The sequence below is a fragment of the Phaethon lepturus genome, unplaced genomic scaffold (assembly GCF_000687285.1).
Source record: "Phaethon lepturus isolate BGI_N335 unplaced genomic scaffold, ASM68728v1 scaffold20950, whole genome shotgun sequence".
Lineage (NCBI taxonomy): Eukaryota > Metazoa > Chordata > Aves > Phaethontiformes > Phaethontidae > Phaethon > Phaethon lepturus.
The window spans coordinates 127,546-152,223 of record NW_010511471.1 but is presented as its reverse complement, the minus strand read 5'-3'; the positions used below and the strand labels follow the sequence as shown (position 1 = coordinate 152,223).

Genomic DNA, 24,678 nt, shown 5'->3' with positions numbered 1-24,678 from the left:
GCAGGATGCAAGATCTTATTTGTATCCTGCAATTTTGTCTGTGTTTAGATGTTTTGCCTCTTTATTTTTTGAAAGTTTAATCTACAAGTCTGAGTTTTGAGACTGAGACATGAGCTGCATATACCTTTGGATTGTCTTATCTGTCTTGACTTGCATTACTTTATGTACTATTAACTTTTTTGTGAGCTGTTTCATAAATTTACCTATTTCAGTATGAACTGGTGGTGTTCTGCTGCTATTACTCTGCGTAGAATATTATATATGAGAAGGTCTATCTCAGTTTTGTCCCTAAGGTATTAGTGACTTATTACTGTTTGTGGTTTTAGATAATATTTCAATTTCTCTGCATCCACAAGGTGGTGCTCCAGGGAAACTCTTAGCTTTTGATTTTGTGCCAGTCTGTCTGCTGAACAACTTTCATGTTGAGTTTACATATTTTGGTGTATGACATTCATAATTTATAGCTTGTCTGATTGGGGTTGGGAAGAGGGTTTGCAGCATAGTGCAAGAAGTCCACGTTGATTTTAATCAAGGAAGGGGTACAGTGCATGAGAAATGCATGGCACGGGTAGGACTTTGATAGTGCTCTCCAAACACATTACAACATATATATATGCAAAAGTAAGTGAGGTAAGTTAAACACAGATCTAGTAAGCCTTTTTCTACTCTACTTCAATTTATTTTCCAGTACTTTTGGGTATATTTTCAGAAATGAAAGCTGATATTCTTGAGTGGTAAAACCTTTTTCAGCTAAAAATCAAGTGTTTAAAAAAGGTAAAGTTCTATAATCATTAATATGAGGGCAAAATCACTTCCCTTTAGTATACTTTGTACAAGGGAGCCGAAGTCACATGGAGGTGATTTTCCCAATGATGGGAAAGTGCCAAGTAGGTACTCTGTATGTCTATACTTCCCTCCATCTCTGTTCTCAATGGGCTGTGGATGTTCAGAATCTCTTCCTTGTCCCACATTGCCTTGTGGCTCTAAAGTAAAGGAGTTGTCATGCTGAACAAGTATATAAAGAATTGGGAAATGCCCTTAGGAATACCAGCAAAATGGGATTGGTGCCATCAGTGCTGAGTGATGAGAAGTAATTTCTAATTACATGTATAACGTGTGTATCTTTTTTGTGTGTAACTAAACAAGTGTGTAGTAGCAGGGCTTAGTGAGTGAGAGGACAAAGGAATTTTCCAAGCCTCCTTATAATGTGTATGCAAAAGGGATATTGTATCATTCTTTAACAGTCTCCATTGCTTCAAAGATCAAAAGGAAATACGCTGGTGAACTAGTACAGGTCATGGCTGATACACTTGGCAGTCAGAAGGAAATGGTTGTGCTCTTTCTTTCATCTCTATTAAGAGTATAAAAGGATTTTTATTTGCTTTTTAGCAACTTACCAATCATATTCGGGATACTCTGCCAGCCTTCAGAAGCAAACTCCAGAGCCAGCTGCTTTCTATAGAACATGAAGTAGAGGTATACAAGAACTTCAGACCAGAAGATCCAACCAGAAAAACAAAAGCCCTGTTGCAGTGAGTGTCTAGTCTTTTTGTCTACTTTTCTACTTTGTGTAGGGTTTTTCAGTTTTGTTTTTGGTTTTTTCTTTCTAATGGGTTTAAATTTAAACCTTAGTGTGGTTGAGGATTCTATATGCTAACTCCAAAGAATTCTGTACTTGATGTTCCAGAACACTTTATTTACTCTACAATTTCAGCAGAGTTTTCCCTAAATTAATTTTAGTAATCCTATAAAAGAGAGAAAGCAGAACAGGGAAAGGTACAAAGATGGGCAACATAGATGATCAAAGGTAAGAAACTGCTTCTGATTGTATAGACACATTCTTCAGCCTGCCAAAAAGATGACCTCAGGCAAAGGAAGGAGATTGTGTTAGAAGTCTGTAAGATGAGGAGTCTGCAAGGAGAATAGGGAATGCTTTTTTTTCCCCAATATAAAAACTTGGCTATCCAAAAGAACTAGAAGATGGCAAGATCAAAAATAATCATAGATGGTAGTCTTTCATGTGATGGGCATCTAAGCCATAGAGCTCTTTGCTGCAGAAACTGACACTAAAAATTTGTGTACTTTCAGAAAGCAGCTAGGCAAATTCTTGGGAGGGTAAGACATTTAAGGTTAGTAAGTACAAGGACAAATTCTTGCTGTATGGAATCCATGAACAACAATCTGTTGAGGCCAAGAGAGTATTCTGAAGAAATTTTACTGTGTGCTTGCTATGTTCTCCTAGGCACTTATTGTTGGTGACTGTCATGATATGGCTTTGTTCTGCTGTAGTGCAGGCATTCTTATATTCAACTGATAGGTTTTCACCCACCCCAATACGCTATTTCTTGTGGTTTGCCTCCCTGAGCACACATCTGACAACTAGCAGCAAAACAGGTGATGTGATGTGCCACCTGTGCTTGTGCTAAAACTGACTCGGCAGATGTTGAACTTTTGGGCTCAAGAAATCATGGATGTTCTAAAGTGAAAAGAATTGAATTCCATTTCAGCTGAAGTCATCCTCTCTGATACTTCTCTGCATAGTTTTTTCTAATTCCTTTGTTACAAGTAGGTGCTATAGGAGAAATTAACTACTTCTGTCAGTAAAAATTCTCCTCACTTTCCCTTTTGGGGTGTGGAAAGTAACATAACTACTACCTTTTCCTCTGATTCTTGAGAACAAGTTCTGTAATGCATGTATGTGTAAAAAAAACAAACAAAAAAACAAAACAAAAAAAAAAAACAAACCACCAAAAGCCCACAAAAACCCAACCAACCCCCCCCAAAACAACAACAAAAACCCCCAAAAAACCAACAAAACAAAACCTCACCTCACCCATAAGATGGTCTTAAGTTTCTGCAGTCCTCTTCAAAAATTGAGTCTGGGGCCATACACTTGGACTCTTTCTATAATTGTGTTAACCTGGCCATATAGGTATCTGAGGTTTATGTACAGTTTATATGCAATATTACTTTTTGACAGAATCTGCCATTTCAAATTTTATGACCAAATGCCTGTACTTACTTAAAATAAAAAATGGAGCTATCCATGAATCTTCCATACCTGGAGGAATTCTCATGTGTGTGCTTCTAAGTGGGCCTGCTGCAGAAGTCTAAGCGCTACTAAGTAAGCTGGAGCTTGTGGTACTGACAGCGGCCACACTGACATGTTAGTACTGCTTCCTGGGCTAGATTTTTGGCATGGGAAAGTAATTTCCTTAGCAAACTGTTCCAAATTTTCCAGCACTGGATCAGCTTAGTGGCTTGATTCATATGATGCTATTGGACTGTCTTTTTGAAAGATATTGGAAAGATCAGAGGGTCATTGTGGAGAAGTAAGCTCTCAGCAAATGGTACCTTTTGCCATAAGATTGGAGATTTTTGCTTGTGGTGGTCTGCACCTTTGAGCTCTGCAATTTCTGTAACAGCATCTAAATACGGATATGCTTTTCTATTCAAATACAGTAAGTATTGTAACTTAAACATGAGGACTTTTATTTGCTTATCCTACCAAAAAGACTACTATCACTTTTTCTTCCCCTAAAAAAAAAATAATTGTATGTAATAAATAATGGTAGCATTTACAATTTTGTGATCATTGATAAAACACGAATGTAGCCTGGTACCCTGCTGTATTTGTATCTGACTTTTAATATAAGGTTTAATAAACAGTTAATAAATAAATACTATTTATTTATTATTATTATTTAATTATTATTAATAAATAATAAATAAACAGTAAACAAACCCAAACATTTATGAAGAAATAAAATAATATTCTGAGCTATGCCCTGCAAGAGAGAAGGGATGTAGAGGTGTGTATGTAGGTATTGATTTTATGGATTGGCAGCTTGGCTGAATGAATTGTTCTTAATAGATTTGTCAATTCCTAAACAAGTTTTGATAGCCACTAGTAGTCACATAGTATTGAAGTAGGAGTTGGTAGCTGACATGATTAAATGGTTGTGTGTGTGTTTTTTTTTTTCTCCCTGCCTTTGAAATTTAGGATGGTACAACAGTTTTCAGTGGACTTTGAAAAAAGAATCGAAGGATCAGGAGATCAGGTTGATACACTAGAACTTTCAGGAGGTGCCAAAATCAATCGTATTTTCCATGAACGTTTTCCTTTTGAGCTAGTGAAGGTATTTGTCCATCTTGCTGGTGTGCTTTGTGTTTTATTTATGTACTTTTATGTTCATATTGATAGTAGTAAAGCCAAGATGAGGGCTGATTGAAAGAACATGCTCTTAACTGTGGAAGAAATTACATGAAGTTATAATTGACACATTTGGCTTCATTTCTAGTTTTGAATATTGACACATGCTAAGAATTCTGAAATATAGGAATTGGAATATAATTATAGTCCCAGTTCTTACTATTTTCCATGCTTTTTTAATTGTTTTATCACAAATGTCATCTTCCTTCTGGTTAGATGGGGCAGGCAAGTAACTACATTTGGTAAATTTAAGTTGTTGTGTTCAAGTAACTAGTACCTCTTAAAATTAGAATTATGGGAAATAGTCTTTTTCTGTGTTTTCTCTTTCCTGTATTCAGTGCGTTAAACCAAAGCCAGCTTTCAGTCCTACACTTTCATAGTAGGTGAAACAGAAGCATATTTGGTGTTTTGAGATAACAATTCTCCTCTTGATACATCTTTTCTTGCTTACCTATCCTTTGGGTAACAAGATAAACAGAGGTCCAGTGGGGTGTGAACTAACAAAGCCTGGTTTCCTGAGAATTTGTGTTGCATATTCTTTGATTTTTCTTTCACTTGCAGTGACTTCAGCTTCCCCTCACCACAAACTCTACCGTATCTCTAATCCCCATTCTTTTTACACTTTTCCCAAGCTTCCTTTCCACCTGTTTTATGTTCAACTGCCTTGACATCTCCTAACTTTCAATGGAGTAAGAACCAGACAGGGTTGTGGTTGGTTCCAGGGTTTAAATGTGGTGGGTCAACTAGCAGTCCAACAGAAGAGATGACAGTTGGGCTTAGGTAATGACCCTTTAATTTGTGACAACACTAACTTCTCTTCCAACTAGCTGGCTTTCAAGAAACTTAAAGAAAAGCTTTATAAATTCATAACTGAGACCACTTGTCTCTTAAATTTGGTTGAAAAACAGTAGAATGGGAAGGGGAGGATAAGCAGACCATAATCACAGAAGTTGCACCACTTTAGGAAACCAGGCTTAAAAAAACCCAAGTTGCATCTTCCAAGTCCTGTTTCTGGCTTACTCTATCAACTCTGCAAATTCGTTCCAGCTGTTGGTATAACTAGAATGGAAGGGTGCTTAATTTTCAATGATCCTTACTGCTGCCTGTAGCCTTAGGGTTAAAATGTTTTAAAATATTTTGCTTTGTTTAGTGTAATTAGAAATTAATATTTTGCCAATAAATTGTCAAGTTGAACTTGCCTGTTTTCCAGTTATATTGGGAGATGTAATATTTTCTGTTTTATTAAAAACTTCCCCTAATATGATCTCATATGCTTTTGTTCCTCTAGATGGAATTCAATGAGAAGGAACTGCGGAGAGAAATAAGTTATGCCATAAAAAACATACATGGTATCAGGCAAGTGATCCCCTGTTTTCGAGCCCAGTCACATTATCGAGGGTGCTGTCCTTTTAACCTGTGAACATGCTGGCTATTGACTGCTAGTCTACATTACTAACGCACTGCTCCCAGCAGCTGACTTTTTTTTTTCTTCCAATCCTTTAGACTTCTGTTTTTCAGGTAGCTATTCTGGGACAAACAGTTAGTTTCCCCAAAGAGGTTTAATTCACCTGGTAATGCTGGAAAATTATTTTACAGAGAAAATCAATGACTTTTTTTTTCTGGTAGTGCCTGCAGTCCTGTTAAGCCTGTATTCCTGAAAAGTCATGAGTTTGAGAGGGAAAACTTGTCTCTTGATATGACAAAAACCTTTCAGCTTGTGTTGCGGCAGACTCCTTGCACTATCTTACTCTTCTTTATTCTCAATCGTTTCTTGAAATGACTGATTTACAAGTGAGTTGGCTGAGGTTTCACTTTGTGGATATGCCTACAGTATATTATTAGGTTTGGGAAGAGGAGGTGTGTGTTTGTTTGATTTGGAAGACCTAATTATCTCACTTTAGAATGATCAGTCTGTTTTAGAGGGACACATTATCAGATGCATGCCCATTTTTTTGTCCTTTTGACAATAAAACAGATTCCAAAAAGCTTGGGTTCTTCTTTTGTGTTTTTTTTTTTTTTTTGTCTTGGTTCGTTTTTTTCCCCCTTCCTCCTACCCACTTGTGAGTACGTAGTATCTTACAAAAGCATTGCTTACAAGCTTTGTTGTTTTGGAAAATGTTCTTTGTGTTACTTGTAATAGTAAATAGCTGTGGTACAGTATTTGAACTTTTCTGGCCTTATTGATGGAAGGGCCTTGACGAGCAATTTACGGTAGTGAACTGATAGTTTTGTGCATGTTTTTATAGTTTGCCTTTTTATATAATTTATCTGCCAAGACAGACCTTTGCAAGCAGTGTTTGAAGAAGTAGTAAGGCCTATTTGTTTAGAACTGGTTCTGTGAGGTGTCTGTTATATAGGTTCATACACTCTGCAGTGACCAACTGTGGAAATTCTCCATGTAGGACTCTTGAGTAACAGAACCACATTACCTGTTGTGAGTGAAGAGGCTTTAGGCTCCTTATGGGTTTGCTGTGCAAGTGATTATGCATGGAGTGCTGCAGCTGCCATTCATCCCTTCTCTAAGGTTTGATGCACTGCTGAAGAGGCTTTACTGCATTATATCACTACTCTTTAGAGTTCTCACAGTCTTTTTCAAGTAGTAGGCAGTTTCTACTTTTATATTCTTACAATGATGCTGTTTTTTGGAGAAAGGAGCGAACTTAGTTCTGTGGAAGTCTGTGTGGGGATTGTTATTATTCAGCTGTAAGCCTCTGAAAATGAAGATATGAGCAATTCAGTAAAAAAAAAAATCTTCCTTGCACAATGTTTTTATTACTGTCTTACATATTCTTTTATGTCCACAGAACAGGTTTGTTTACTCCAGACATGGCATTTGAAGCCATTGTTAAAAAACAGATAGTCAAGCTGAAAGGACCCTGCTTAAAAAGTGTGGATCTGGTGATGCAAGAGTTAATCAACACTGTCAAGAAGTGCACTAAAAAGGTAACTTACAAATAGATCTGGCAATGGAAGTATGATGTAACGGTATAGTAGATAATATAAAGCCTGTCTTGCATCTTACGGTATTATAAGAGATTCCTGATCTAGTCACTTGATGTACAGAGTAAGACTTTCTAAAGTAATTACAACTTCTGCAAAACTCTCACAACAATGTAATGCTGGAAATGTTTGGGTTTTTTATTCTTGTCTTTTGAATATATGTATACACCTTATGATTGGAGTATTTTTTTTTGAGTCAAGAGTTGCCCCTGGTTTCCTCTTTAAAACCATGTTTTCATTGGTACTGAAAATGGAACGTAGGCAGCAATTCCAGAGACATGTAAATCAGTGAAAAAATTGTACTTTAAAGCTTTCTTTTCCAGTGCTAGTAAGAGGAAGAAACAGTGAAACTTTTCTGGAGCAAAGGCCTCAAATGTGTTGAGACATCTATGAAGGAGAGAAAAATGCTCATTCTATATTGAAACTTTACTGGGTAGCACCACAGTTCTTTGCAATGTAATAGGTCCATAACTTCTCCTGTGCTTTTTTCATACACAACCCCAAAATGTCTTGGTCTCCAGCTGTCAAGAAGTTAGAAGTGGAAAGCTCAGAAGACTTCATCTCCCTTGTATTTGTACTTCCATGCATTAGTGTTGTTGAGTGAGCTTGCTGCACAGAAATGTTGAATATTTAAATGGGAAGAACTGCTGAGCATTGAACTTCCAGATGTGAAAATTGTGTGCATCAATTAAACTTTTAACTCAAGACCCTGCGAGTGTAATAAATTAAGAAACACATTCATCAAAACTAAACATAGCATTACTATGAGTATTTAGGGATGGTTTTCCTGAAGTGTGTGCTTTGTTTGGGGTATACTCTTAGAATAAAACCCCAAACTTCACACACCCCCAGCTGTGGCTAAGGAGGCATGTCAGATATATTAATATGAAGCTTTTTTTTTCCCTCACACTTTTCACCTTCATAGGAAAGTTGTCATCTGCAAATACTGCGACTCACTTGTCTGAAGCATTGACAATTAATAGTTGCTGATTTTCAATTCACTTTTCTCCCATTGCTCTGTGATATTCTGGAAGATCCCATTGACTCTTGTAGACTTCTTAACTGGCTACTTTTATTTTCTCACCTTCTGTTCATCTGTCTTTCCCACCATCTCAGAATGCCGGGTACCCTAATAGTAGCAAGTACAGGAGCGGTTCTGGGATGTGAGCACACGTGTGCTGAAGTTGTTGAGAAATATCCTGTCACATCCTTTGCATTTTTCTGAATAATGTGGTGATTTTTTTTTTTTTTTTACCAATGAGCAGGGAAAGGAGCTATTTCTTAAAACAGGAAAGGGTGAAAAACTTTTTGACAAAGATCATAAAGAAGTGGATTCACTGCAATATTTTGAGTGGAGTTTCCAAGTTTTTTCACTTTTGTCAACTTTTGGAAGATATGTCACTTGAATTAATTGTGCAGATTCTTTTCCCAGTGCTATTGGCCAAATTTACTGTTGTGTTTTTCTGTTTACATTTTTAAGTATTGTTACTGAGATGCAAAGATGTTGCCACAAGGTGGAGCCTTCAAAGAACAAGAAACTTGGAAATTATTTAAAGTACCACTCTGGAATTAGGCACAGTAGAAGAGAGACGTATAGAAACCTTACCCCAAGGCTGATAAACTGTGATTCACGTGTCCAAAGTGTTTTTTCCTTAGTGTTCCATGGAGCAAAAGCACAGAATCAATCCAAGGGTTTAGGTCTCTCCAGTTCCTCTGGAAAATGACCATTAATAGCAAATAAGGCTTGCTTTGTAGTGTAGTTAACTTTTAGTCCCAGCATTTATAATAATTGCTTTCTTCCAAAGAAGAAAGCTGGAGGCTCCTCTGTTTGTATTCTACTGAAGCCACCCTGCAGTTGTAAACTTCTGTTTATTCTGCTTTTCAGCTGGCAACATATCCAAGGTTGTGTGAGGAAACAGAAAGAATTGTTGCAGGCTACATTCGTGAAAGAGAAGAGAAGACCAAGGATCAGGTGAGAATAAATAGGAGATCTAACAGTTCAGGGAAGTATGTGAAGGGTGTGACAGAGGAGAGTTCTTGCATACAGTAAGACAATGAAAGGTTCCCCACCCCCAGGCCACACATTTTAGAGGGGGAGAGCAATGCTCTTCTACCACTGAACTTTCACAGAGGAGACTAGAATTTTTACAGAAAATCCTAACCTAGTCTTTCAAGATTAAGATTGGTGGTTTGAAGTAGTGTTGTTCCTGTGCCACTGTGTGCCATTTTCTTATCTGTGCCACAGTGGCTGTTTGTGGGAAATCGATTAACGATTAATCAAACACACACATAAATACCCAGCCTTTTTTCTACTTTGTTTAAAAAAAAAAAAAAGGAAACATACCCATCCCATGATCTAATTACATTGAGGCCCACAAACAATTATACTGGGACTCTTGTGGGAGTGACAAGCTTTCCTTCAAGTTTAAAAAAAGTTTAAAAAAAAAAATTCAGAGAAACTTGTTTAGAATGTTCATCACCTGGCTAAGCACTCCAAATCCAGGAAACTTCAAAGCTTAGATTACATGTAAGAAAATCCACTGGAATGGATTTTCCTGAAATCCTGAAAACAGGAATTATTGTCTGGAGAGTGCAGAGCGTGACAACAAAAATATTTGGGGAAGAAGGGCTAGGTAGAACCCCTAAGCTGTTCTGGACTCCTGTCTCTCTAGTCCTGTCCCTGTGCAAGCTATGGAGCTGTGCAGCATGTCCTGCTTCTTTTACTTTAATCTGTGCTGTGAATGTAGTCTAAAAAAGAATTTTTAAAATACTTTATTTGCTAGGCTTGTTCTTGCAGGGAGTTCTAGCACACTCGCTTATTTCAAAATCTGGAAGAAGGTACATGTTACTTAGAATAATTGAGTCTTCTTTTCTTATTATTCCATTCTTCATTGTGTGCACATACCTGGCAATTTCCCAGAGCAAAGTACAAAATATCAGCTTTCTGTAAATGTCAAGAATTGGTCCAGTAGGTTATTATCACATATTCACATCATTATTTATGCTGTTAGCAGTTATCGTTAACAAATCAAAACACTAGTGAGGATGTCTTCAGCGGTAAGAGCTAGACCCAGTTCCCCACTATCTTTTGCTCTGAGTGAAGTACCTAATATCTTCTGGAAATTGTGAAGAATTTGGGAGTGATACTGTGTTTGAGGAGCTGTACAGAAATAACTCTGCATGCTTTGAAGATATGAAATGCTACCATTTGCTAGCAATAAGTCTGAAAAGATGGGGGGGAAGTGCAGTCTTGTCTGTGTTCAAGAAGCTGGTTTAAGGGTGGGAGTGAGCTTTCTCTAGTATTTTAGCAAGCTCTTTGCTGAATTAGATTACCAAGTTTGAATTAAATTCTGTCTCTGGGCTATTGAATGACTGATGAGTGATAACTACACAAACCATTCATTCTGTTATTTCATTGACTAGCTCATCTCTGAAGCCAGATGTGTGCACCAGAATGGCTGTCTAGTACCCAGACTGTATGTTTTCTGGGCGAGGGCTAGCTTACCTATCACTTCTTTGTGTAGTACCTAAAGAAAATTTAGGTACCCTGATTTTAGGTTTAAGGTTTGTGTTCCTTGCTGGCTTGGCCGGAATGCTACAAATGGACAGAATTTTGTTTAACTTGCAAAACATAGAGCTAAAATCTATGTTATGTATTATTAAACTCTCTCTGGCCATGTATGATTGATCTTAATGAAGTGGACAAGGGCCAAAATAGTGAAAATTGAGATATGTCAGGAAAATAAAACAGGCAGAGGGAATAGCTGTTCTGTAGTCTAGCTTATAAAACAAGTACATGAACAGAAGTGGTGGGATTTCAAAAATATTGTTGCTTTTGTGGAGAACAATTATGAAAGCAATCTTCAATAATGCATAAATCTCAAAAGTATTGCTCTTTTCTCCTTTCCTTTTTCCTCAATCTCTCTCCTCCACCTTACCCATCCTTTGTTTTGCTCTCCTGTCTCCCCTAATAGGTGCTGCTGCTGATTGATATCCAGGTTTCTTACATCAACACCAACCATGAAGACTTCATTGGCTTCGCAAAGTATGTATATAGAGACTTTGTTATAAAGACACTGTCAGTTTTGGTTTGTGGTTCGGGTTTTGTGTTTTGTTTTTTCTAAGTTCAAAACACAAGTCCTGAAGTGTGACAGTGAATATGCAAGCTGCGAAGTTCCAAACATGCAGGAGCATGCTCTTTCTCAATATACACAGTGTTGAACTCTGTCCCACTTGTAGGGGTTTCTTTAGCCCAGTTCACAGGCCTAGTTTCACTGAAGCTGAAGCTTATGTCTTGGTCTGGAATCGCATGCATCTCAGGAAGCAGCTTTGGCAAGCTGATGCCCTCACTGTATCCATTTTAGGATCACAGAAATGTATAATATTGGTGGTCTTTCCACATCCACATTGTTGCTAATGCATATTTTGGGAGCTATGATTCTGTGTGAAACAGTTTTGCTCAGAGTAATGGATGTGATTGTATTATAAGTGTGCCTGCTGTTTGGCTGTAGAGAATAATAGTAGCACAATGCCCTGCAGGGCCTGGTTTGACGTTCTCCTCACTTAATTGAAAAGGCTGTGAGAATACGCACCAGAATGTTCTCCCTCAGCATCCAGCAATTTGTGCCTCGGGGACTTCATACCAACATTTTGACACTAGTAAAAACATTAAAGATGTCTTTGCTCTTTGAAGAATAAATGTTCCTTCAGTCCTATTCGTGCCATATTTGCCATAACAGTGTTTGGAACAACAACAGGTTTCATCCATGTTGGATGCTGGTAATAAAGTTTGGCACCACAGTATGTGTTCTACTATGGCCTATTGTAGTTAGCACTGTGAAGGAAGGTCTACATCTTTGGCAGTATGCCTTGAAGGTGTAAAACACGGAGTTCAGTGAGCTGAGATGGGAGAAGGAGAAGCCAGGCACTGTTTGTGTGTTTGGTTTGAGCAACTTTCTCTACAGTTGTTTGCAGGTCCTAGATATCTTTATCAGTTCTCTTGACAAATGACAGGATGTTGTAGGAATGGTAGCTGGCCTTCTAGAGGTCAAGATAACAACCTGCCTCCTATTTACTTCTCTTCATCCTTTTCTGGCAGGAAAAGGCCTGTTAAAAACACTCCATATATATTCATGGTGTGTGTTGTGACCTTGGGAAGTCACATAGTCCAATCTCCTGCTTAGAGGAGGGTCAATGCTGAGTTCAGACCAGGTTACTCAGGGCTTTGTCCAATCAGATCTGGAAAACTTCCAAAACTGGAGATTCTCCGGCCTCTCTAGGCAGCCTGTTCCAATGCTTGCCTCTCCTCACTGTGAAAAGACTTTTCATTGTTCATCTTGGAACCTTCAGTGTTTTATAGTCTTGCATTCTGGAGTGCCAGGTGTATCTGGTGTGATTTCATTATGTCTTTCCCCTGGAAAAATCCTTGTCAGGCTGCTGGGGCCTGTAGTTCAGTCCATGGTACTCACTGCTGTGTCTTTTCCAAGGAGTTGAAATGCCTGAGTTCAGTTTCTTGGAAAAGCTTCTTACTCTTTTGCCAGTTGAGATCTAGAAATTCCCAGCCACTGTGCACGGGGTGTAAGCAGATAACAAATGGCTCTTCAGTTAAGTTCACTGATAAGTTTAAGCAAGTGTTTTTATAGATTGGAACTGATGGGAAAGGAATTATCTTTTTTGACTTGTGCTCAACTGGAAGAGAAAACTTGTGTAACTAAGAACAACTTAAAATGTAAAATATATTAATTTATGAGCTTAACAGTAAAAAATACACATTTTAAATTATAATCATATTATTGTTATATCAATTATGTTAGAACTGGAAAATGAAATAATTTTGGAATAGCATATGGGCTTCTGCGGTATCTAAACACCCTGGACTATAGATTCACCAGATTTCCTAGTGTTTTCTGTCTTTTGCTGAGTCTTCTAGTCAGTTGTCTCATGTGACTGCAATGTTTTATAAGTGTAAGTCCTGTGAACTTTGTTCATAAAAATGAGAGTGCAAGACATTTCAAATTACCTTGCAGCATTGCAGGGTCTAAGGCAGGTACAGTGCGATGTGAATTGACTTGCAAAGGATTTAAGAATGCCAGTATTTAGAACAACTTTGCATAGTTATGAAATTGTGAAATCTTAGAATATTAATGTTTGTTTAATTTAGCAGAACAAGTGGTAAAATGTTGGGATTGGGTTTGTTTGCAGTTTGTATAACTTAGACATAGCTACATACTTCAAACTACATAGAGTAATTGTTATTTAAAACAGTAAATAGAGGACCAATGGCTGGGCTATTTCTAAAAGGCATAGGTTTCTTAGTATGATGTTAGTGGTCTAATTAGCTTTCCAAAAGTGATAACATAGAACTTTAAAAAAAACCCTACCCAAACCAAAAGAATGGCAATTAGGTTTCCTAAAGCCATCTCATGTGTGTTTCTCAAACAACAGATCGGAACTGGTGAGGGGTTAGTGCTGTGTTTTCTGTGTGCACGTTATTTAATCATAATTTATTCACCAAAGCTTATGCAACTTGGACAATGCACTAGAGACATGCAGTGTTATTTGGTCAAAAGGATTTGGATGATTGAGAGCTAAGCCCGGTGAATAGGCACATGGAATAAACATCCCTGTGGATAGTCTCATGGACAGCACGTGGACTGCTGGTTTGATGGAGTATGGTCCGAAGGGTAGGGTCCAAGTTGAGACAAGGCTGAATTTGGTGCTTCAGCAATTCTTTGGAACAGCAGCTGTGCACAAAACAGTTGCAGGGTTGGCCCATAGGCTGTTATCCAAGCACATCTTTCTTACTCTTTCAGAGCACTGTTTGTAGCTGATCTAATATGTATACTTTTTTCTTTAGTTAATCAATGCCTGGTGAAATGGTATCATCTAATCCAAACAAAACTTCTTGTCACCAGTGGCCATTCTGGTGGTTGAGTAACCAAAGCCTGCTCTCTGAATGCTTTTCTTCCTCTTTTCAGCAGTATTTTAATTTTGTGGCCTAACACTTAAACCACCACATAATGCAAATGCTTTTCAAATTAATGGCGACTTTTATGTTTTTGAGACAGGAGTGTGTTTTGTTTCAGGAACTGGGATTACCAGAGTTCAAAAATTGAGCAAAATATTTTAAATATGGTTTAATTTCAAATATGCTCTATTCTTATATGAGTTCCAGCTTTTTGAATCAGCTTTGTGACTGCTTCATCCATTGGTTATATTTACACCCTCAAAGTGCATATAAATATTAGAATAATATCCAAAACAAACTGTCAAGACAAAGCTATTAAGGAGCCTCCAGCAGGGGAGGATTTTGTTGTACTGTGCTAAATAACAGAAATGGCTTGGGTTTTGTCTCTTTTGAATATTTATAGAGGCTAATGTTTCCAAAGTTACCCACATGAGCCATAATTTCTCTGTGCTTTTAGTAACCTTTACCAATCCAAGTAGGATGTTGTTACAAAGGAGACTATTAGTAGGAGCTGTCTATTGTGCATGTCACTTCTGTCCTAAGCAGGCATTCCTATACTGTAAGAAAAAGTAGTTGAAATATGCACATATATGCAATCATTTTGCTATGTTTCTTTGTTACTTTAGCTTTCTGTTGTTGGAATCAGAAGTAACTATTACTGGTAAAATATATTCCTTGGGAACTGGCTTAGTTTGAGTTTCTTCAGTATAACTCTTTTCCTCTGCTTCCCTTAGTGCCCAACAAAGAAGCAGTCAGGTTAACAAAAGTGCAGTGGGAAATCAGGTAGGCACCTAACAGAGAATGAATAATGGCATGTGCAAGTTAATCCAAGCTGTTTGGTTTTCTTGGCTGCGTTCATTTGTTGTAAGTGTATCATTTACCTTTTCTGCTTCCAACATATATAAAATGTGTCATCATTGCCTTGTTTTACTGAATTTTTCAGAGCCACCTGACTTGCATTGTTTCACCATTTATTGTTTAATATTTCTGCTACTGCTTGCACTGATGGTTAGTGTCTCCCCTCCCATGCCGTTTAGTGCATTGAATCTTTCATGTTACACATCAATGTATTTTGTCATTAACTGCAAACTTGTGAATTTCAGAATCCAAAATGCTGGTGAGTACTTGCTTGTGTGTGCTTTGTCGTAGTTCTTTTACTAGTTCTTACATGTTCACAGCTTAATAGCAGTGAATGGGGCAATTCAGCAAGCAAAAGTGGGCTTGCCTTTACCTCTTCTGAAAGCTTTCAGTTGACTTCACAAATATGTTGACTATGTACGATAGGCCTCTCAAAGTAAACAAAGAATAACTTGTTGATGGTCTCAGATTAATTAGCATTTTCACTGAGATTCATAGTGAAATTACTTGTTTGTTTCTTTTTATCACATAAGAATATGGGATTGATTCTGCAAGACGCTAAGTGCTCCTGAGTTTTGCCTTTTTCTTTGCTTTAGTGTGGGCCAGGGGTGCTCAGTACTTCACAGAATCAGTCCTCTTTTTTATGAAAGATGAAAATAATGACAGTGCTCCAACTTTGAGGGTTTCTGCTCACTTTGAGGGTTTTGCAAAGTCTTAAACAGAAAGAAAATGTTATGGAATTAGTACATACTTTAAAAGGAAATAAATTCTAATAAAAATAAGCCAATGAAATTTTGTATAAATAATTGCCAGTATTGAATGTCATCTTGATGATTTCATGTGCAATTTGGTCAAACAATGCTCAGGAGGTGAAAGGTCAAGGTTTTCAAATGTGACCACTGAGTTGATATCCCCTAGGTGATAAACCTGACATTTCAGCAAGTCTCCTATTCTGCTGTTGTAGATAAGTTCTGTCATTTTTTTGAAAACTTAGTCATCTTTTTGGGGATAAAAATCCAACCTCTTACTCTCACCAAGAAATTTCTAGTTATTTTTCAGATGTTAGTTAAAAGAATCCATTAACTTCTTGGATGTGATGGTCCCCCACAGCCTGACCAGCATGAGTGGCATTTTTGATGTAATAGATGGTTTGGACTAAACTGAAAAAAGTTGAAAGGTCTAAACACTGAAATGGCTTCAAAGACTAGTCTCTCCCCTCTGAGGAGAGATTTTCTTCTTATCTAGCTGTGCTGGAACATGTGTCAAACACAACAACCGTCATCACTTTGGAGGGTCCCATAAAAGGAAAATCAACCAATTATCAGACTTTTCAAAAATACACAAATAAAATGAATGATTTTTTAATTAAGTGAATGTTCTTTCTCTAAAGAAGTGGAGAAAAAGCTTGGTGTTTTGAATGTTGCGACTTGATTACTTTTGGTATAAAGGACTTTGCTGAACCTTTTGTTTTAAAGATAATAAACAGATGTTTGTAAGTTAATTGTTTGGAGTTGAAAAGAATGAGAAAATGTTTCTGAAATAAAACTTCATTTTTGCAATTTGCCATTTCAGGGAACCAATCTACCGCCTTCAAGGCAAATTGTACGAGCTAAGTTCTGTAAGCTTTATTGTTGCTTTTTCATTTAGCTTCTCAGAGGGCAAAGTTTGTCTCTAACTCATTGGTTTGTTGAATACTTGCTACTGAACTACTTAATGTTAAACTGTCTTGTCTGTAACACTTCCTCAATGAAGTATAATTGCAGTTCATCACTTAACTGCTACTAACCTGCTGTTACAAGTATGAACTAGTATAACTTAAAATGTTGTAGAAAACTGAATTGAAATTAATATTTTTATAATTTACTGAGTTCCTCAAACTAAAATGACTAATTGGTGTTATTTTATTATATAACTGGAAAGCAGTTTTTGTCTGATATGAGTGCCTCTCTTCGTAGTAAACCTCTTTTTGAAAGGTGGGCAAATAAGTTTCTGGTAACCAAAAGGAAACGTTAGCTTTTGCGTAAATGAACATGCTGTTTATGGGTACTGGTACTGTTTTTGGTATTCTGTTTATGTAAAGAAATTAATTCTGGTAGAAAAAGTGAGTTTTATTAATAAAAACTTAGAAATATTTAAAGCCTTTTTAGCATTCTTTTCATAGCACCAGGAGGATCAATATATCATGGACAGACTCTTTTTCTAACCCTTCCACCTCATGAGTAAATAAATATGTGAATGCCTTTAATATTACTAATTAGAATTAATTGTCTAAACAGCAATTGATTTTATAACAAGTTACTCCTGGTTCAGTGATGGTTAGGTGTAAGAAGTAAATCTCTGTATCGTGCATTCTTTGGTAATAACTGTGATGAAAACATACATTTTTTTTTTCCCATTTGTTGCCACATGATCAAATTATATTAGTTATTTCAAACAAACTTAAACTTATGTTCAATAAAGGAAAAGGGACTAGGCAGCACTGATTCTAACAGCAGTTGAATTGCATCTCTTGGGAGATCAAGATCAATAATTTGTCCCAAAACAATGGGATGCTGATTTGCAATCCGTTGCTTTTCTTTTTTGTAGCTTTGTTTGAACTGGAATGATGCAGATACACAGAAATAGTTAATAGTTATCTCAGAAGTAAGATGAGTGCAGCAACATTGCATTTTTGGAAGAAGTGTAATGCCAATTCCTTTTAACATGTTTTTGCTCCTTTTTCCTCTACTACTAATTTATCCTCTCATGCTTAATCTTTGGCCTTTTTTGTTTGTCTTTTCTTTGCTACCCGCCTGAGGTTTTGACCTGACTCCACAAAGTTTCTTTTTAAGCCACAGGTTAGTCTGTCTTCTAATTTGCTTGAAATAATCAGTGTAATGCTTGGTTTTACACAGCACGCTAGCAAGATCTGGTTCCTGAAAGCTGACACACTCTTAATTGTGTATTTTGTGTGTTGAGATTTGTTTTGGTGACTAAAATTTAGTGCTTAAAGTTCCCCTTCATGATAAACCTTTGAAGATGAAGGTGTCATTGCTCCATGTGCCCAAGTGATATTCTGTGTGTAAAATGCAAGATACTCAAATTATAGAGCGTTATATGTAATTTATATGAAATTCTGTTTTGTGTTTTACTTCTGTGGCAAAATCTGCTGCCGTGCTTGAAGTAGCCCCTGTGATTGGAGAAGGGGCTTGACCTGAACTAGGAGATTCAAGTCACTGTCCAAGTGATTTGGAGGTTTGGGTTTGAAGGCTTTGTTTGACCTGCCTCCTTTTTTACAATGTTACACCAGCAATCCGATTCACTTGTTCTGGACACAAGTAGCATTCAGACTCCGTCAGTTGGCCTGAACTATAGTGCTAATAAGTAACTCTTCTCCTAGTAACTCCTTTTTTCTTTTTTTACTTTTTAATCCTGCTTTGTAGCATACTTTGCTGCTTCTTTTCTTCAGATATACTTAAATCTTGTTACCTTGCATGACCCAGGAAAAAAAAGTGTTTACAGATTTTTTTTTTTAAGCAAGTAGATGGAAATGGAAGCTTGTGCCATGGTCAGTGAGGTGGTCATGAAAAATCATGGCAAGGCTGTTCTGTAAGAAATGCCAGTGTCTCTGTAAAAGAGGTGATGCCCGTGGACAACCACATGATGCTAAATTTTGAAATATCCTTGAATGAGACATGCTGCTGTTGAATTTTCACCTTATCAAGACTAGAGAAGTACTGCTGTTCTAAATGGCTTTTAATGATACTTATTTTTTAGGTTAAGATTCCTTCGTGATTGACTTAATCACCTCAATCTTTGTTTAACTACATTTGTAAACGTGTTTCGGTTTTTCACTGCTGAGTGCTTTGCTTCAGTGAAGACTAAATCTTTGTCTAAAGTAGACATGTTTAGGACTTAAGCCACTGTCATTATTTTTAAGTTATGCGATATATTGTGGAATGATTTTTGGGGAAACAATGTCACGGGATCTTGGTTGTGTTCAGTATCAGGACAGGATCAGTTTATGCTCTGACATTTGGCAAATTACAGTGATATACTGTATTAGATTTCCCCTCTAATCTGTTTTTCCTTTTTAGCCTCTGTGGTGTGAGAATCTTCATATTTGAACCCAAAGAACCAGTAGCTTGTAAGGATGCCTCACAGAGTAATTTTTGCAATATTTATTCTCTCAATGTGCTTACTATTTGGTAACACATGTTATTATGACAGTGATTAGAAGATAGAGTAGTGCTGGGCATTGTGTTGTGTGTTCAAAATTATTTCAATGGAGTGACGTAACACAACTTTAGTAGGGACTTATGTTAACAAATACTGCTGCTTGTATTGTTGTGGCAGTAGCCAGTCTTACGGTTTTTGCACTTGTGTTTCTGTCTGCCCAGTCAATTTTACTTATCTCTCACTCATCTTGAAATAATCTTTCAAATACTTTGAAAGAAATGGAACACTTTCTGATTCTGAAATGTGTTTCTTTTACAAATACCTTATTTGAATTAATTGAATAAGTTATGCATCAATACATAAAATGTACTTATTGTGTGAAATCCTGCTTTCCTGTTTATCCATGAAGTGGTGGAGAGTAAGAACAACAGGTACGATTTGGGTTTTGTGCAGCTGAACTATCAGAAAATTACTTCCTTCTGGCTTGTTCATGTGCATTTGTACCCTCTAAGTTCCATTTTTCAGGCACCCAGATTAGGTATCAGGATCCTGAAGGAAGGAACTGTGTCATCTCTTGTTCATCCTGTACATGGAGTCCCAACTACCGGTCAGAATATTGTCTTCACTAGCTTCTGACAATGCCCATATTTTTCACCTTCCTGAAGTTCATAACTCATGTCACTAATATCCGGTTTGCACAGAGTGACATTTAGAAATATGATAGGAAATACTGAAATGGATCTCTTAAATCCAAACCAACCAGAAAATGAACTAGTGAAAACAATAATGAAACACACTACTTTCATTTTTCAAGCTGAAGTACTATACAACATAGCTAACACAATAGTTAAAAAAAAAACAACAAACAACAAAAAAAACACCTCCCCACCCTCAAAGTTGTTGTTGTTTTTTTTAACTTCAAAAGATTCTTTGAAAATCTTTGCTGCTTATTGCCCATGGAAGGACACTTGTTTCTAAAATACAGTTTGAGTTATTTTTTGAGAAAGTGGCTGGAGTCTAAGGTGTAATTCAGCTTTTCGGGAAAGTAAAACTATGTTGTAGGAAAACATGATCATCTTGATACTCTTGGATTATGTGTATTACCAATAATTTTACCAGCTTTTCAGGTGTAACTTCTGATCACTTTCTTGGGTTTAGTTATCAGATATAAGTCAGTCCCTTGCTCTGTGCAATACCAAAGCTTATTTTTTCAGGGAGCTTACATGAACGTGCATGCTGAATGGGAGTGAATTCCAATTCTGAAACTTTTACACATGACAAGGAGTAGATATTGAGCAATGTTTTTCTCTGGTTATCTGTTGATGTTGGAGTTACTAGTTCTGTAAAACCCTGTGAGAGGAATGTCAGAGTCTCATATATTCCTCTAGAAGCAAGAGGAAACTCATGTTTGATCACACAAGTCCATGCTTGTGGGACTTGTTGAGGGAGTTCTGAAGGGTTTCCCTGAGCACTTCTTTCCATCTCAATACTTCATAGGCAAGTAGAGGGTGTTGCTGTGGGGAGAAACAGAGTGACTGAGGTTCCCTGCATCAGTGTGATTGGGAGGGTTCTGTTGTCTTGTTCAGAGAATGGTAGGAAGGAATGCTTGCTTTCTCATATATGTATTGGAAAACAGTAAATGTTCTAATAAAATTGAAAGTTTCTATATGATCCATAAACCAGTTCTCATGACCATTCTGTCTTCACCTCTAGAGTTGTCTCATTCCTCTTAAGTTTTCTTTTGCCCTCCTTCCTCATTGCGTGATGTAGCCTCCTGACCTTAGTATTTATAACTATGCTGTTTGCATCTGTTCTTTCATCTTTGGCTTGTATCTATTTTATAAAGTTCTGCTTTACCCATTTTCCCCCTGGTTTTTATTGCCGCTTTAGGGTTCCCCCCGCCTTTTCTTTTCCTGTTCTACCTATACCAGAAGCCACTTGCTTTGCCAGAATCTAGGTGCTTTTCCTAGTATCCAACTTTACAAATGATCGTAACAATTAGACTAGAAAAGAGTAGTCATATATAAAGTTGTATGGACTTTTACAATGTGTTGTTATACAGCAAATAAATATGTTCAAGTTTGCATGATCCTTAATGCACTCATACTTGCTCTAAGTATAGCTGGATAACACTTAGGCTTTTCTCTTTCTCCAACCTTTTAGCTGAAAACACTATATTTGCTTTGTTATCTTTTTTTTTTCCCTTGAATGGTAGGAACCTGCAAAAACTCTTGAATCTGCCAGAGACTGACAAAATGCACCTGTTTGTGTTTCATTTAGCAAGTCTTTATTTAAAAGAATGAATGCAGCAGCAGAGTTATGTCAAGTAAGTAATGAACTAAACTTGTGCTTGACTGCACCTCTGCACAGGTCATCCGGAAAGGCTGGCTGACCATCAACAATATTGGGATCATGAAAGGAGGATCCAAGGAATACTGGTTCGTTCTAACTGCAGAAAGCTTGTCCTGGTATAAAGATGATGAGGTAAGGAATGAAGAACTTTTTTCTACTGGGGAAAAAGCCCCAGTATTTATTCAGTCTTTTGATAACAGCTTAAAATATTAAATCAGCTTCTACAGGCTTGAACTGAAAGAATGTTTTAAGATTTTACCTGTGTTCTTTAAATTTTCTGGTTTTGATTAATGGAAAATGCTGACTCTCTAAGACTTCTGGTAAAATGTTGAAATGTTGTGTGGGGTGGTTTTGTTTTTTGTTTTACTTTTTTCCCTTCTTCCTGTGGTTTGCACACATTGGTAAAAAAAAAAAAAAAAGCCTTTCTTGGAATGTTCTGGTTGTTGTCCTATGCCTGTCTGAACTGCCCCTGCGCATCTTCTGTAAGCTGACTATAAATTGTCTAGGTAAAGTTACTTCTACAGCAAGTGATTTAATGATAAAAATTGTTCTCTGGCAATTTGGCAAAAAATGCACCTTGGTAAGAAACGTCGCTGCTGATCAGTAAATCTGAGGTGAGTAGTATGAGACCTGGAAGAGGCGTTTCTAATAATAATTTCTAATAAACAGGATCTCCAGGTTGCTTACGTTCTTGAATGTGTTAGGCAGCTCTGTTCTGTTCAACTATTTTTTTTCAACAACGTTGGTAATGATATGTTCTATCTGAAACTCCAGCAGCTTTGTTAATTTCTTAAGGTTAAAATGGGATTATTATGTGCACTATCAGCTTTACAGTAAAATCCTTGTGGTTTTTTTTTAAGGTTTGTGTTGGTTTTTGTAGAAAAATTGGGCTACATTTAAAAAAATCGTATTCTTTTCTGATCTATTATGGAGTTTAAGTGAAATGTTTTCAGAAAAAAAATAGTGATTTTTAGCATGAACCATTTCATTAGATGGAAGAGGCAGAGGTAAAGAGAGAGTTTTAAATGAGCTCTAAAACACCACTCAATCTTTCCATCTTATTCTAAGTAATAATCAAAACACAGGCTTACCCCAACAAAGCAGGGAGTTGGTTGATGGGGACTGTGCAGATGATTCATATTCTGTTTAAACTACCTTAATGTTTTACTGCCGTGGACTTTCTAGAACCACTGGGGAGAGGTCCTGCAATGCATGTACATAAGCCAGAGCTCTGCTGAGTTCTGTGGGATCCAGAATGTGGTACTCATCACAGGTAGTTACTTCAGTAATACTACTGATGGTGGAAACTCCGCTGGTCAGTAGTATTTATTTCCTAGGTCAGTAGCCATTTTGCAGTAGACCTTAAGATTGAGGGACAAATTAGGTTAATCTTGAAGATTTTGCCCCTTGCCCTTTTATTTAAGTTTTAAAGGGATTCAAGTGTATTTACTGTAACAGGAAAATTGAGTGCCTGTCAGACAGAGGGGAGGAGCCAAGTGCGAAGTGTCAAGAGGGGAAGTTTTATTCTCGGATTGCTGAAATATAATTTGAAGTATTTTATTGCAATGACATAAAAATGAATTAAAAAGAAATGCAAAAGTGCCTTTATGAATTTGAAAATTTGAAGCTGTTTTGTGTGATCTGTCTTGAAGCTACTAGAACTTTTTATCTTAGATTAGGTACAGGTAACTTTAACTAAAATAAAGTATGTGATGTGGTGAGATTAACACCCCTTGCTATGTTCTGTCTCAAGCAATTGGAGGTGCATCCAAGATGTGCTGTGGCAATTTTTAGGCAGTTTTGGTGTCGCTTTGAGTCTGACCTTTGTTTAGTGTGAAATATAAAAATTCCTGAAAATACTCATGGAATGTCTTCTGTTATGCAACTTTAAAAATAAATCGTTTGTTTTGATAGTCTGCTAGGAAGAGTCAACTGGGAATCTCAGAATAGTACATGGAGGGAAATGGCCACTGTCTGATTTCCATGTGCATATTTTAAAATAATGTCTCTTAATTGCCCATCAGTTGTGTATTGAGAGCCATGAAAATACAAGTAGTTCATTCAGGCCAATATGGGAGATCACTCAGGCGTTTCTTGGAGTGGCAAGAGAAGATAACGTTGTAGTACTATTCCATGCTTTGCTGGTGGAAGAAGTTTCTCCTTAAGTACAGATTTGCTGTATAATTTGCTTATGCTGTCCTGGGAAAGAGTTCACAAAGTTATGTTGGATAACATAACTCAGTAGGACTTAAAAATTTAGTAAGGTCTGTTTTAGATGCTTTCTAAAGAAGGTCAAAGCCACAGCTTGACAATTAGGTTAGTCAAAAGACAAGGGGCTCGTTTCAGAAACAGAACTACTGCCTTCTGAAAATAAAGAAGCAAATGTTTGATCTCCTGGTTGAATTCCAATTTTTGTAATTATATTTCATCTCCTTAAAATGTTCTTCTCGCTTTCAGCTTGGTTTCGTAATTGTCACATCCTGTTCTCAGATGATTACTGAAATGGCTGCATGCTGTTGTATTTCCACCCTGGTAAGATAAGGTAGTTTTCAGTGATGTGTGAAGTGATACCCATGTTTATGTGTCTGGACTGTGCCCCGGCTCAGTACTGCTCTGCATGCTGTGAAGGTCGTAGGGAGTTCAGATCCCCCGTGCCTCCCACTTGGGCAGGTCACTACTGCAGTCCTTGCACAGTGGCAAGAGCCTCTCCATGGCAGCTGGGGAAGATGCAGAAAGTCAGGTCTCACCTTTGTTCTCTTGTCATAGTGATGAGTTTGTTCCCCCTGCACCTCTACCCCTGAGTAAGGAATGTTGTAGCAGCTTGTGTGCCAGAGAGCTCTGACAATGTACTTTACAGAGCTACAGTGCTTGCTAGGACCTCTAGGGCTGTGTACCCCCTCTAGTGTAAGCTGAGCCCATTTCCTATAGTCTGGAATTTACTCTGAGATGAAAATCACTCGCTGAATGCAAGTGGTTGCTTGCTAGTGCCGTTAGAAGGATGTAAATTATTTCCTTTATTTGTGAGCTGCAGCTTTTATAAGTGAAGATGCCACAGTGGAATGCATTTTGAGGCAAGTTACTTTGGCAAAAGATTTCAAAATTTGTTGTATGATCTCAGTATTACAAAAGA

General features: G+C 37.2%; 1 protein-coding gene across 1 annotated transcript in view; it reads left to right on the top strand.

The window, feature by feature from the left end:
* Positions 1–24,678, top strand: part of DNM3 (dynamin 3) — a 172,359-nt gene that overhangs the window by 31,984 nt on the left and 115,697 nt on the right. Inside the window, exons 7-15 of the mRNA XM_010284144.1 lie at positions 1,390–1,532; positions 4,004–4,139; positions 5,502–5,569; positions 7,018–7,156; positions 9,099–9,185; positions 11,188–11,258; positions 14,915–14,963; positions 16,611–16,640; positions 21,567–21,680. Of these exons, the coding sequence (XP_010282446.1) occupies positions 1,390–1,532; positions 4,004–4,139; positions 5,502–5,569; positions 7,018–7,156; positions 9,099–9,185; positions 11,188–11,258; positions 14,915–14,963; positions 16,611–16,640; positions 21,567–21,680 (837 nt within the window). The remainder of the gene's footprint in view (positions 1–1,389; positions 1,533–4,003; positions 4,140–5,501; positions 5,570–7,017; positions 7,157–9,098; positions 9,186–11,187; positions 11,259–14,914; positions 14,964–16,610; positions 16,641–21,566; positions 21,681–24,678) is intronic.